Here is a 14,380-nt window from a genome sequence, read left to right as displayed (position 1 = left end):
GTCCACAAACATTTCTTTTCTACTGTAATACTTCATCGGGATTTTCATTTTTGTTGGCCATATGGTCTCTGATGCAACTGTTTAACTCCACTATGATGATATTTCTATCAAGGAGAAGTTTTCAGAAGCTGAATTTAACTTCTTAAAAAGTTTATTATTTTTAAATGATTTTAGATAGTAAAACTAGTTGAGGAAACAGTATAAAGTAATTTATAACACTTCTACTCTTCTATTTAACTTTTTGAACCACTAATTTTTATGTTTCTATTTAATGAAAAAAAGAGATTCTTATGGACCTAGATGATACCAAAAGGCTGACAAAGTACTATAATTTCCAATATTTATTTTTTACGGTAGTACCTATGAAATAGGAAAATTTAGTTTAACACATGCAAAGCAGACAAGAGCCTATGGTTAAGAGATAATGCAAACAAATGGCTGAATGAATCCAATCTGTTTCTTCATTCCTAAGAAGTCTTGGAGAATTGTTTTAGCACTGACACCATGTATCTTATCTAAACAAAGTCAAACTATTTGCAAGTTTTTCCAGGACAGATTAACCCGATCCTTCTATATACAAACAGAAGGCAATATATTCAAAACATCTCATGCTTGAAGGGCTGCGTGTAACATCAGTTCTATTCAGTGGCAGTGATGCATTCAAATAGCACTAGATAATGCAATTACTCAGAATTGCTGACAACAGATTTGTTACTAAACAAATAGACAATCAGTTGTTCAGGTTCTTAACCATTCATGCCATCAAAACTCTTTGAAAAACCTAGCTTCAATTGCTGATAAGATCACTCACTACCAACGGCTATCTTTAAACGACCCTTTATTCGATGTATCCCAGAAATGCATCAGGGTGACTGAAATGATGTCAACATGAACAGCTTTATAAGAGGTGATGTTTATGTAGTAGTTAATGAAGTTATGTAGTTAAAGCATATTGCTCAGAATTCTTTTGAAAAATGGTAATTTGAAAAAAAGAATCTTAATACCCTTAGGGGTTTTGAGCAATCTTAGAAAAGTTGATTAAAAAAATATTAGCCAGAGTCCTTAGGATATAAATAAAAAGACATTAAATAATCTACACAGTGTAATATAACCTTTACAGAATTATAAAAATGCTGTATTTTCTTAGAATTACATGATAATAAAGTACTTAACAAGACAAACACAGGGATTAAATACCTTTTCTTCAGGTATACTGTAACGCACATTTTCCAAAAATATTGATGTATTTTCCACATTTGTATATCTCAGAAGAATATGAGCAAAATCTTCTTCACTGATAGCATTCATCCCATTAGAGTAGGAAAGGAATTCTATTTCTAAAACTTCTGTTTGGAGGTTATCCATGAATCTATAACAAAAATATGGTAAAGGGTGAAGAAAATAAGATGATCACATAAAAGTCATATGGAAATAACTTACTTATATAATGATACAAAGCTTCATGGAATTGTTCTTTATGAATGGAAAGAAAAGGGCTCAAGTTACATAAAGTTTCACCATCTAACAAACGTGGCATCTAACAGCTCCTCAGGCTTGGTTTCCTCATCTCTAAAATTAAGATCCCAAAGTACCTCACAGAGTAGGGAAGAGACTTAAAGAAGTTAAAGTATGAGTCCATCACACTGTGAATACTATATAGGTACTTCCTATTGTAATTGTGGGAGAGAGATGAGGCTGTCTATTCCTGTAGAGTTACAATCTCGGACACATGGGCCGTTCTACCTTGTCCTGTAGGGTCACTCTGGGTCAGAATCTACTCAATGGCACTGAGGCTTATTTTATTTTGGGGCGGGTCTTATTACCATAGCACATTAAAAATAATAAATTGGCAACACAGTTTCTTCTGAAATATGTAGGAGATAACAATCAATCCAGTGACCCAGTTAGTTTTTTATTGTTTGGTATCTTTCTATTGCAATTACCGCTCTAGCCACTGACAGGAACTGATAGGAGATTTGTTATTGACAAGGGCAGGTAGCATCTGCAATTGAGACGAAAGCAGCAAAGAGTGAGTACTACTGCACTGGCAGATTTTTTAAGTCCCTCCTAAATTTACTGTGCTAACAATTTTTAATATAAATATAAAAATTAAAGTTCACCTATAAAAGTCTTCAAAGTTGAGCTCAGCTTTTCCTTTCCTTCCAAAAAAGTGTACAAGAAGTGTAGTATCTGCTACTAAACTTGTGATGTCATCAGCTCGCTTAAAAAAAGTCACAAATAAAAAGTTAGCTGTAATAAAATAGGAATAACAGCCAAAGGACTTCATCAACTTGCAGATATATTAACGTGAGAATGAAAAGCTACATAACCACACAAACAAAGCAAAACAACAATAACCAACCCAAACCCTCACAACTAAAACTGATTGTTATGGGTGTCAACTGTGACTGGCAACCTCGAGGACAGGGCAGAACTGCCACAGGGAAGTCACCACCAGGGAAGTGCGCTGACACATCAGAGTGGCTTACAAGTTTCAGGAGAGACCCTAGTACCCTAGTTCTAATTTCTGGACGCCACCTCCCCGTTCCCTTCGCCTTACCTCCCAATTTTCTGGTCTGGCAGCAGGAGCTCTGGATGATGCGTCCTATCGGGTCGCCATTTTCCCGCTCTCTCTGGCTTACAAGTTTGAACCTCCCTCCCACCTTTCTATTCTCAGCTGAGCGCTTAACCACTTGTACCACTACAATGATACATAAAGATATGCAGCAGAACTTAAAATGAAGCTCAAAATCAGAAAATAAAAGTTTGAGTGAAACTCTTTTTATCCTAAAAGGAACAACTTGAAAAATACAAAACTAAAAACTGTATTTTAAGTTTTTACCCTCAAATTATGCATATAGGGTATATATACCTAAAATAGAATTATAATTATTTAGTAATCAGCTAAACATTTAAAAATGTAAATAATCTAGCTTGAATTTTCCTAATCAACTTGAAAATTCATGTTTTAAAGTATGATCCCAAGTTGTAAATTCTCAGATGTACTGGATGTCGTGGGACTGACAACAGGACACTCTCCCCCTCACAAAGCAGCTTCCTTAGCCACGCTATTATGCTACTGAGTTCCATAATTATTGATACTCCAATAGATCATATTCTATTTAGATGAAACCACAGTAATGGGGCATCTCTAGTTTATTTCAGGAAAATGTTTACACAAGTTTGTGGAAGGGTAAGAAATTAATACTAGATGTTTCTGTATGTACTCAAGCTGATTTGCTAAGTTTTAAAAACTAATGTTTTAACAATAACCTAGCGATAGTCCCTAAGGTTTTTTAAAAAACCTTTAGTATAAATTAGGTGAAAGTTTACATAGTTTTACATTCAACGAGTCATATACCCTCTGATTGACCCATCACTGCCATCTCCTCAATGAACTATTCCTTATCCTACCTCCTCCCTGTTCTTGTTTCCATTCCTCCCCCTTTCCTGTCCTTCAGATCTTTGTCCTTAGGTAAATAAATGGGTGGCAGGTGGGTATCCTATGCACTGGGCTGCTAACCACAGGGTGAGAAGTTCAAAACCACCAGCTGCTCTACGGGAGAAAAATGAGGTTTTTTTCTACTCCCATAGAGTATTACAGTCTCAGAAACCCACAGGGCCAGATTTACCATCTGGTAGGTTCACTAGGAGTCGAAATTGACTCCATGGCAGTTGAGAGGTGAAAATTCAAATGTGGAGAGTTTCGTTCCAAACCTAAAAATACATTGTGTTCCATTTAATCTCAATATGATCAAGAAGCCTCTTCTCTTCCAATCCATCCAGGGCCTTTTACGAATGTGATCCTTTGCCGAACTGGCAGTCGTAGCCTAATGGTAAGCTTTAATGGCCTACGAAAATCTCTCCTTTAAAGTAACTTCATAGTTTTCTTTTCTCCTTTTCCTTCGTCCTCTTCTTGCCTTCTCTTCTCTCCTCTTTGCCTTTTCTTTTCATTTGACCATTAACTCTAGCTCATTTTGAGACTCTTCTCTATAGTAGACAATGTGACCGTGAGTCCGTGAACCCTTCTGAGGGTGTTAGCATTATCCTCGGGAATATTTAACAGTACATTCGTCAAAGAGTGGTTTGAAAGATTAAATGACAGATATAAATCATTAGCACCATGGCAGACGTATTATAACTGCTCTCTAAATTTTAGCTATTTAGTTTTACTACATATATTTTAAGAAACTCTCAGAATTTACTAAAAAGCCCTGAAAAAGAGAGATACCAAAGTTAAGTCTTCGTGGAAGAAAGAGCATTTTTACTTGGTGCATGCTGATTTCTTTCTCATAGTTGAAACTACACATAGATATTACTTAGATCTGTGGAGGGGGAATGCCTTAAAATGAGAGAGTTCATGAATAGCAAAAGTTAGTGAACTCAGATAACATAATTACTGAATGTTTTTTCTCCAGGTGTGTGATGTCCTTTACCTGAAGACATAACACACTGAAATGTAGATGGCATTGTTTTATCCAGCGTCTGAATAATGACCTCATTCAGGCAGTTTTTCTCATGCCCTTGAACAGAGCAGATCTTCACTTACAGTCTTGCATCATCAAAATCTTATTAGATTTAGGTTGCATTTATCCAGGTAATCCAGATCCACAGAAGCATAAGTAACAGTTTGACATTAGGAGAAAAAAATGAGAAAATGGAAATGGTGAAAACATTTTTTTTCCCCATTCAATGAAACAGAGTACTGTTCAGACTCATTGAAAACTATACCAGTGTCCTCGGTATCCTAACAGTGTTATATAACTTAAATCACTTAAGGGTGAGACAGAAATAGACTTTATCCCTTTGATTCTTGGGCTCATTGTTCAAATAAAATGAATTCAGGTGTATTCATAACAAAGCGAGAAAACAAAGCCACAAAGGAACCCCAATACATGAAAGGCCATTATCTAACTTGTTTTGATTAAAAAATATTTAGAATATAAAAATTAAATAAATTAATTTACATGAAAACACCGGAGTTTGAAGACATCCTTCAAACATATATGAATTTTTCCTTTTGTTTTTATTCAACAGGGTTTAGGCTGCAGTGTTTTTTTTTATAAATCATTTTATTGGGGGCTCGTACAATTCTTACCACAATCCATACATCCATACATTGTGTCAAGCACATTTGTACATTTGTTGCCATAATCGTTCTCAAAACATATGCTTTTTACTTGAGCCCTTAATATCAGTTGCTCATTTCCCCCTCCCTCCCCACTATCCCCTACCTCATGAACCCTTGATAATTTATAAGTTATTATTTTGTCATATCTTACACTGTCCAATGTGTCCTTTCACGCACTTTTCTGTTGTCCATCCCCCAGGGAGGAGGTTACATGTAGATCCTTGTAATTGGTTCTCCCTTTCCAACCCACCCTACCTCCACCCTCCCAGTTTCGCCACTCACACCACTGGTCCTGAAGGGATCATCCACCCTGGGTTCCCTGGGTTTCTAGTTCCTATCTGTACCAGTGTACATCCTCTGGTCTAGCCATATTTGTAAGGTAGAATTGGGATCATGATGGGGGGGGAGTGAGTAGGAGGGGAGGAAGCATTTAGGAACTAGAGGAAAGTTGTATTTTTCATTGTTGCTACATCACACCCTAACTGGCTTGTCTCCTCCCTGAGACCCTTCTGTAAGGGGATGTCCAGTGGCCTACAAATGGGCTTTGGGTCTCCACTCCACACTTCCCATCTCATTCACAATGATTTGATTTTTTGTTCTGATGATGCCCGGTACCTGATTCCTTTGACACCTTGTGATCGCACAGGCTGGTGTGCTTCTTCCATGTGGGCTTTGTTGCTTTTGAGCTAGGTGGCCGCTTGTTTACCTTCAAGCCTTTAAGACCTCAGACGGTATATCTTTTGATAGCCAGGCACCATCAGCTTTCTTTGCCACATTTGCTTATGCACACATTTGTCTTCAGCGATCTCAAACATATTTTTTACTGATTGAAATGTAAAAATCCTAGCAAGTTCTGTCCAAGTCTAGAGGGAGTCTTGAAACTTTTGTCAACAGAATTTTAGGATACTCTATTTAAATTTATAAAGCGCAAGTAATATTTGAAGTATATAAATTAAAATTCGTAAGAACTTAAATAATCCTTGTAATTCTTGTACTGTTAAGGCAAGAGTAGTTCAATAGTTGCATTATAATTTAGCATATAACATACCAAAAATTTATTACATATGGTTTTTGGTCAGAAAATAGTTTTAGCTGTGACATATTAAAATTTTCATCACAACAATTTTATTATGCTGTGAACTCCTTAACAATCTCATTATTTTCTTCATTTCTCATGAGCTGCTTACAGTCTAATACCAACCCAAACCAAACCCACCGCCAACAAAAATTGGTTTTAACTTGTAGTGACCATATGTTGTAGTGTAAAAGTATCCCAAAGGGTTCCAAAGGTTTTGTTCTATATGAAAGCACATTGCCACATCTTTCCCCATGGATCAAGTGGTGGATTATAACTAACGATGTTTAGCAGCCAGGCACTTAGCAACTGCTATACCAGGTCTACTAGTCCTTATTGGTACAGGGGTGAGGCTTTTTATTTTATGATGTGGTATAATCCATACTGTAGGCTGTAGTCTTAGCTCTTCATCAGTAAGCATTTCAAGTCCTCTTCTCTTTCACCAAGAAAGGTTGTAATCTTCATAGCAATGACTTTTAATCAGTCTCCCCCCAATCTTGATGCTGCATTCTTTTATATTTATAGTCCATTTCTGGAGTTTGCATATTGATCAAACAAGTATGGGGCAGTAATGTAATCAAATTCTGTTGCCTTTTCCACTTCTCTATCAAACCTGCTTTCATAGTTGAGTCAATCTAGTACAAGATCATAATATGTATTAATAAAGCAAATGGTTTACTGATAAACTGTGTATCAGGAGAAAAAAACATGTTTTGTAGTTCTGGCCAGTTTCTGCAGTATTAATATTCCCATCATGACTTCTTTCAAGCTATCAATGTAAGGTCACAGAAACTTGAGAAGGGGAGATATCTGTAGAACTGGATCTCAGGAGTTGGTCAAAGCTAGTAATATCATACTACTGTTAGAGCTACAAACATTTTAAAAGATCTTATACAAAATTATACAATCTTCTGAGTTTATAGTAGCTGACTGTTCATCTGGAATTGTCTTTCAAAATTTAAATTCAATTCTACATCAAACATTAGGCTAGATGAAATGAAGAAACATTGAAGGTAGAGAGGTGGATATTCTAGAAGGGTGACAGGCAATAATTGACACAATTGTCTATTTGAAGCCCGAAAACAAGGTTACAGTTAGCTTGTAGGGACTCACAGTTGCTCTGATATGACTCAGTAAAAGATTTTAAAAAATAATCAATTAAAAAGTATTTCTAAATAAAACATTTTTTTATATATATACCTTTATATTTATACCTCAATTAAATAGCTCAAATTTAACAGGTAACCTTTAAAAGGTAACTGCTTATAATTGCTATGAATATGATCATTATAGTATATGCATATCAAAGAGAAAACATAGGGAACTATTTTGTTTTGGCATTTTAAAATTAAGCATACATAATGAAAATGAGCATATCTAAGCGTTCTAGTCTATAGATGTAAACAAAGCAATGTTCTACATATGGGTAACAGAAGTCAAACCCGATTCCAGATTATTTCTCCAGACCACTTTTTTTTTTTTTAAGATAGGAAAATAATAATAATTTATATCAAGGGGTCACAAGGGTTGGAGGGGGTAGGGTGGGGAAAAAGAGGAGCCGATACTAAGGGCTCAAATAGAAAGCAAATGTTTAGAAAATAATGATGGCAACATATGTGCAAATATGCTTGACACAACCGATGTATGTGTTGTTATAAGAGTTGTAGGAGTCCTCAATAAAATTATCTTTTCATAACATAAAAAACCCAGGTAATCATGTCTAAACAATATTAAATCACTAAATTGCAGAAATATAATATTAACTAATTCAGGTTTCTACATCCTCTTCTTACATAGGCGATATAAAGAGTTGAATGATCATTCCCCACAAAGTCCATGTGGGAACTGTCATTATGACCTTATTTTGAAAACGTGCACTTGCATATGTAATGAAGGCCTCCAGACCACTTTTAAGTGTATTTTTTTAAAGTCAAAATTTAGAGCAAGGAATGAATGCCGGAAAAAATAATGAAAACTTGCTCTCTCAGAATTCACTGCAAAGCCCTGTGTGGTAAGATAGATAGCCATCTTTAATATGGCTTATAAAGTCAAGAGTCCATATTAACAGTGGCGTAGCAAGGGTAGGGTAGTGCAGCAGTTCACCCCAGATGCTGCAATAAGACACATACCCGAATAGAGTGAAACAACAATAAAACTGAATAAAAGACAGTGTGGTTTTTATTTTCACCATGCACTGACAATCTTAAACAATTTCTGTATTACTTCGCCTTTGATGGACTATTTTCATGGCATGTCTGCCCCACTCCCCCACTACCATCTTGGCAAGGCATACTTTGTTAATATTCTCATTGCCATCTAATCGATCCCAACTCATAATAACCATGAATCCAGCTTTTGAGGCTCTAAATCAGCTGTTCTCAGTGACCCTTTCACAAGGGTCGCCTGATTCAGAACGGTAGCAAAATTACAGTTATGAAGTAGCAATGAAAAATGGTTGGGGGGGGGTCACCCCAACATGAGGAACTGTATGGTAGGTTGAGAACCACTGTTCTAAATCTTCATGGGAACAGACTGTCTCATCTCTCTCCCATAGCCAGCCTGGCAGGTTTGAACCGCAGACTTTTTATCAGCAGCCCCATGCATATCTGACAAGAACTTTAATTGCTTAAGTCTATCATAACATACCAATGGTACATTCATAATGTACCAGGAGGTAACATCATATAAAAAGGAGAAAAGATTGAAATTGTCAAGGATTTCATCTTGCTTGGGTCCAGAGTCAATGCTTACGGAAACAGCAGTCAAGAGATCAAAAGACCCACTGCATTGGGTAAATCTGCTGCACAAGGCCTCTTTAGAGAATTGAAAAAGAACGATGTTAATTTGAGGACTAGGGTGCACCACTTAACCCAAGTCATGGTATTTTAAATCACCTCATATGCCTTTGAAAGTTGGACACTGAACAAGGTAGACTGAAGGAGAATTGGTGCATTTGCATTATGGTGCTGGCCAAGAATATTCAAAATTACTTTTGACTGCCAAAAGAACAAACAAACCTCTCTTGTATGGAATACAGCCAGAATGCTTGTTAGAGGCAAAGCATTGAGGCAAAAAAAAAAAAAAAATCGAGAGATTTTGGCCTCATCATATACTTCAGACATGTTCTCAGGAGAAACCAGTCCCTGGAGAAGGTCATCAAGCTTGAATGAAGGGGCAGTGAAAAGAAAAAGGTTCTTAAAAAAAAAGAAAAGAAAAAAGGTTCTGGACAACATAGTGGATCGGCACAGTGGTTGCCAACAATGGGCTCAAACATAAGAACAATTGTGAGGATGGTGCAGCATCAGGTGGTGTTTTGTTGTGTTGTACATAGGGTTGCTAAGTGTTGGCTAACTTGATGGCACTTAACAACAATAATCATAACACTGTGAGGAGCTCTGGTGGTATAGTGGGCTACGCATTGGACTGATAACCTCAAGGTCAGAAGGTGAAAACCACCACCTGCCCCATAGGAGAAAGATAGGGCTTTCTACCGGCATAAAGAATTACAGTATCAGAAACCCACACGGGCAGTTCTTGCTGTCCTACAGGGTCAAGATATATCAGAACTCACTCAATGGCAATTAGTTTATCATAACTACTTTTTACCAAGTTAAATATTTCAACATTTCGAGAAACACTGGTAAATTAATTGCAAGGCTGAAAATTCTTAGTGAAACTATAAATTATTATTTTCAAATTTCTTGGAAGCAACTCTTTGAATTCCTCGAAACGTCATGTTTAACACAATTCCTTGAACACAAAGCAGTTCTTTGAAACGTCATGTTTAACACAATAAACAATTTATAATTGATTATTTTAGGTCACGTTACTAGTCTTGATATCATGGCTGATAGTTTATATTTAGCAATTTGAGCTTTTTAATATAGAAGGTATACAACACATTTTCAGTTTTATTATTGTGATCTAAAATGAAATGAAGATTAGATTAACAAAATGGCAAATAGGACCAGGACCTGGATGAAATTGAATTATACCTCTGCGAGGTCGGAAAAGAGTGCTTGACTTGTGCTACGTCTCAGTGTATCCCAGTAACTTCTGGACACAAGTTCTTCTCCATCTGTTTTAAGTACCTGTAGAAGTTTTAAGAAGCACAACTGAAATCTAAAGAATAGTTACAAAAGAATGATAATTTATACACTTTAAATCTCTTCTAACCAACCTTGAAAGAAAAGAAAACATATTAGCTTACCTTTTCTATTTGCTGCTGCACCCAATAGTATTACATTACACTGGTGGTAAACTCACGGTAATTTCAAAGGTGTCATGGTATATAACCACTATTTCTAAGTCAATGAGGCTTTATCAAAAATAATCAAATTCTCCCCCCCTCAAGTCCTCATACTGAAAAATGTATAACTTTTAAGAAAATGTAAAATAGAAATTTATTCATCCTTTCTGTGAAGTAAATTCATGAGAAAAAAATACTTCAGTAATTTTATAATTTATGGTAAACTATAAAAATCATGCCTACTTTAAAATACAATTAATGTTGGCTATTATACAGCTTATTAATCATTCTATCAAAATTGTTATAACCATACTTTTGAAAGCAAGGTTAAAATTCACACTTTAACAAAAAGAAGTAAGACTGCTTAAATCAAACCACTTGAAGTTTCTTAGGGATTTTGTAGGTGTGTACATTATAAATGAATAAGATACTTTCTAATTTTTACTCCAAGGAGAAAACTCTAGCCTCTATCTGAGGCTTGGCTAATTTGTTAGAAGATATCCAAATGAAAAAATATAGTCTAAACTTCATATATGAATGCTAAATTAAAAGTATCATCTGTAATTCTCTTGCCGTCCAAGGCCTATCATCTGTTGTAGTCTGTGAGATAGGATGTGGTTGCTCTAGTAGATTATAAAAGACTGAGAATAGACAGAGCATTCTTGCTAGTAGCTGAAATCTAACGCCGCAGTATCCAGACTATATATCTGTTTTCCATAATATGTAACGCTAAATGAGTACTATTTAAAAAAATTAAAGAAAAAAAAATTAAACTTAAAAAAAAGTAGAAACTTAACCTAATTTGAATTTCTATATATAAAAATAATTAAATGAGTTTCTGAAAGGATTTATCAGAGATGTCATAGGTTCTAAGGTTTGGTGCACTTACGAGTAATAAGAAATTAATGTTGATAATCGAAAAAAATGGGGGGCCTTAATCCTCAAAAGTCTGGTGTGATGAATAAAATTATGTGTTTAGTTGGGAATTATTTTTTAAAATCCTTTAAATTTTAATCCACTGTTATTAGCTGCTTATATGTTAACATGATCTTTAAGAATGCTAATAATAAAGTATTACTTAACACAAAGATAATACAAGCATAAGTGTTACCATAAATATAATGATTGTAAATCCGCTCACTACTTTTTTGTAACTAAATAAGGTTTAACTAGGTCATGAGCTAAATAAGTAAAAATCGCTGAATATAAAACTGACAAAGTTCATTTCAAAAAACTATATATGTGTACAGTATATTCAATATGTATTAGCTGGACTACTTTACAAATTATTTCAATATTTTTGAAAAGATGCACTTTTATTAAAACTTAGAAGGTTAGTATAGATCAAGAAAGGGATTGCTAAACTTATGAAACTTAACATAAGGTTTAATGCACATTATTATTAGGAAGATAACATGAATGATTCTTTTTGTGAAATTTTGTCCCTTCTCTACTTTCAAACACGGATCATCATCTCACATACACATTAAGGAAACTAGAAAAATACAACATATTAAGGGTTAAAATTAGTCTAACCATATCGACATGAATAGCTATATAATAAATATATAATTTTGGAGAATAGAAAAAAAGAGAAGTAAAAATGCTAAAATATATTATTTCTGAATAGTAAGATTAGAGATTTTAATTTTTCATTCCTTTGCTTTCCTTTATAAAACATTTTTATACTAACATGTACCTTTTTAAATAATCAAAAAATATATATCTTATTTGGAACCAAACAGTTTACTAGTCTTTTGGTGCAGAAAGCTTTAAGCTTGTAATTTTGCAACAAAGATTAAATCATGGCACATTGTGTGACTGAACTGCTACCACTGGCTTTATTTGCACCTTGTAGATGATAAAGTATTGACGGCAGGAACAATATCTCCACAGCAACTACTGCCATGCCCAGTACCAAGTAAATATAGACGAGGGGACATCAAAGTTCATAGAAAAATGGAATTGAGAGACACGGAATTTTTCCAGAAACTTTTAAAAACCACTTGTGTATAATAAAATAAGAGAGAGAAAAAAGCTAACATATCAGAGATTTGTACAGCATATTTCTTGATTCCTGTATATATATGTCTATTAATGGAGTCAGTTTTTAATTGTTTTATCAATGGTTTGATTAAAATTAAGAATAAAATTTCAAAACATGCAAAAGTAGTGAGGATTTTTAAACTCAGAACAATATAATGGTGTGCCTAACAAAAGCCATGAAAATCAGAAAGAAAGAAATAAAGAAAAAGGGAGAAAGGAAAAGAAGAAAAAGACCGATCAGAGAATTTATTACTGTGATAGGCAGAAAAATGGTTTCTTAAAGAGGTCTGTGTTCCAGGGAATCCAGGGCGGATGATCCCTTCAGGACCCGTGGTGTGAGTGGCGATACTGGGAGGGTAGAGGGAGAGTGGGTTGGAAAGAGGGAACTGATTACAAGGAACTAATGTGACCTCCTTCCTGGGGGACGGACAACAGAAAAGTGGGCGAAGGGAGACGTCGGACAGGGCAAGATATGACAAAATAACAATTTATAAATTATCAAGGGTTCACGAGGGAGGAGGAAGCGGGGAGGGAGGGGAAAAATGAGGACCTAATGCTGGGGGCTTAAGTGGAGAGGAAATGTTTTCAGAATGATGAGGGCAATGAATGTACAAATGCACTTTACACAATTGATGTATGTATGGATTGTGTTAAGAGTTGTATGAGCCCCTAATAAAATGATTTAAAAAAAAAAAAGAGGTCTGTGTTCAATTGGGCAAATAATATGAAGTTGGAGTCCAATCAAGGGAAGAAAACAGGCAGACAGCAAATAAAGGTCTTTATTATCACTGCTGTTATTAAGCTGCCATTGAGTTCATTCCCTACTAATGATAACCCATGCACAATGGAAAGAAATGCTTGGTCCTGGATTGTCGCAACGATTCATTATTGATTGAGTTGTCTGTATAATCTGTAAGGTTTACACTGGTTTACATTTAGAAGTAAATTATCAGTCCTTTCTTCCCAGTCTTGATCTGAAAGGTCAGCTGAAATCTGCTTAGCACTATAGCAAGCCTCCAGTGACTGTGATATTTAAAACACATACAAACCCAAACAATCACAAACAAGCAAATAAAAGACAATCACAACTTCAACAGCTTTGTTACAACCACAACTGGAGCCTTTAAAGCTGTAACCCAAGAATTATAATTTAAAGAAACAGGTTACTGCAGTTATCCACAGAAAAACAATGACAGGTCAACCACAAATCCTCCCTGCAACAAAAACACTCTTAACTCAGACTCTAAAGAATCCCCACCGAAATATTCTACAAGCCCTACTTACTGCCGAAGAACGGTCATCCTGGGTGACAGCTAGCATGACAGCACCCAGTGAAATCACGCTTCAAGACTTGCTAGTACAGTAATTTTATAAAATACAAAATTTATTTAAATAGTCTAAAAAACAGGAAAGTTAAATCTAAATGAATTATTTAGGAGAAAAAAGAGATGTCCAAGAGTGATTAGGCTGGCTAGAATAAGGGAAAAAAACAACGTCCAGATGTGAAAAATGTAGCCACTAAAATTTAAAAACGTATTAGATGTAGAGAATATATAAATAATTAATTATAAAGATGAATATGAAGAAATTATAATATAGAATGCAGCATGGAGAGATGAAACACATTATTATTAATTATCTGCATATTGACTTTATTGCTAATTGATACCATGAGTATGTATATTAATTATTATTTATTAAAGCATGGTAACTTAAACAGAGGCTAAGACATATTGGAGAGAACAGTATATACTGAAAGCATAAAAAATGTAGTAAAAATGAGAAAGAGAGGAATTTGAGAGATATTATGGCAGTGAATGTTCAGTGAAAGAAACACGAGATGCCTAATAAATCCCATGATAGAAAGTAGAATGAACAA

At 35.0% G+C, this 14,380-nt stretch overlaps 1 protein-coding gene across 3 annotated transcripts in view; it reads right to left on the bottom strand.

Moving 5' to 3' along the window:
- Positions 1–14,380, bottom strand: part of MICU3 (mitochondrial calcium uptake family member 3) — a 111,558-nt gene that overhangs the window by 19,876 nt on the left and 77,302 nt on the right. For all 3 annotated transcript variants that reach the window (XM_004696174.2, XM_045286610.1, XM_045286611.1), the window contains 3 exons: positions 10,202–10,297; positions 2,121–2,221; positions 1,198–1,369 (listed from right to left, as the gene is read on the bottom strand). In XM_004696174.2, the coding sequence (XP_004696231.1) occupies positions 1,198–1,369; positions 2,121–2,221; positions 10,202–10,297 (369 nt within the window). The remainder of the gene's footprint in view (positions 1–1,197; positions 1,370–2,120; positions 2,222–10,201; positions 10,298–14,380) is intronic.

Source organism: Echinops telfairi, unplaced genomic scaffold (genome assembly GCF_000313985.2).
Source record: "Echinops telfairi isolate 266 unplaced genomic scaffold, ASM31398v2 ScPeMD7_9;HRSCAF=40, whole genome shotgun sequence".
Classification (NCBI taxonomy): Eukaryota; Metazoa; Chordata; class Mammalia; order Afrosoricida; family Tenrecidae; genus Echinops; species Echinops telfairi.
The sequence above is the reverse complement of the archived record's forward strand: the minus strand, read 5'-3'. Positions and strand labels throughout refer to the sequence as shown.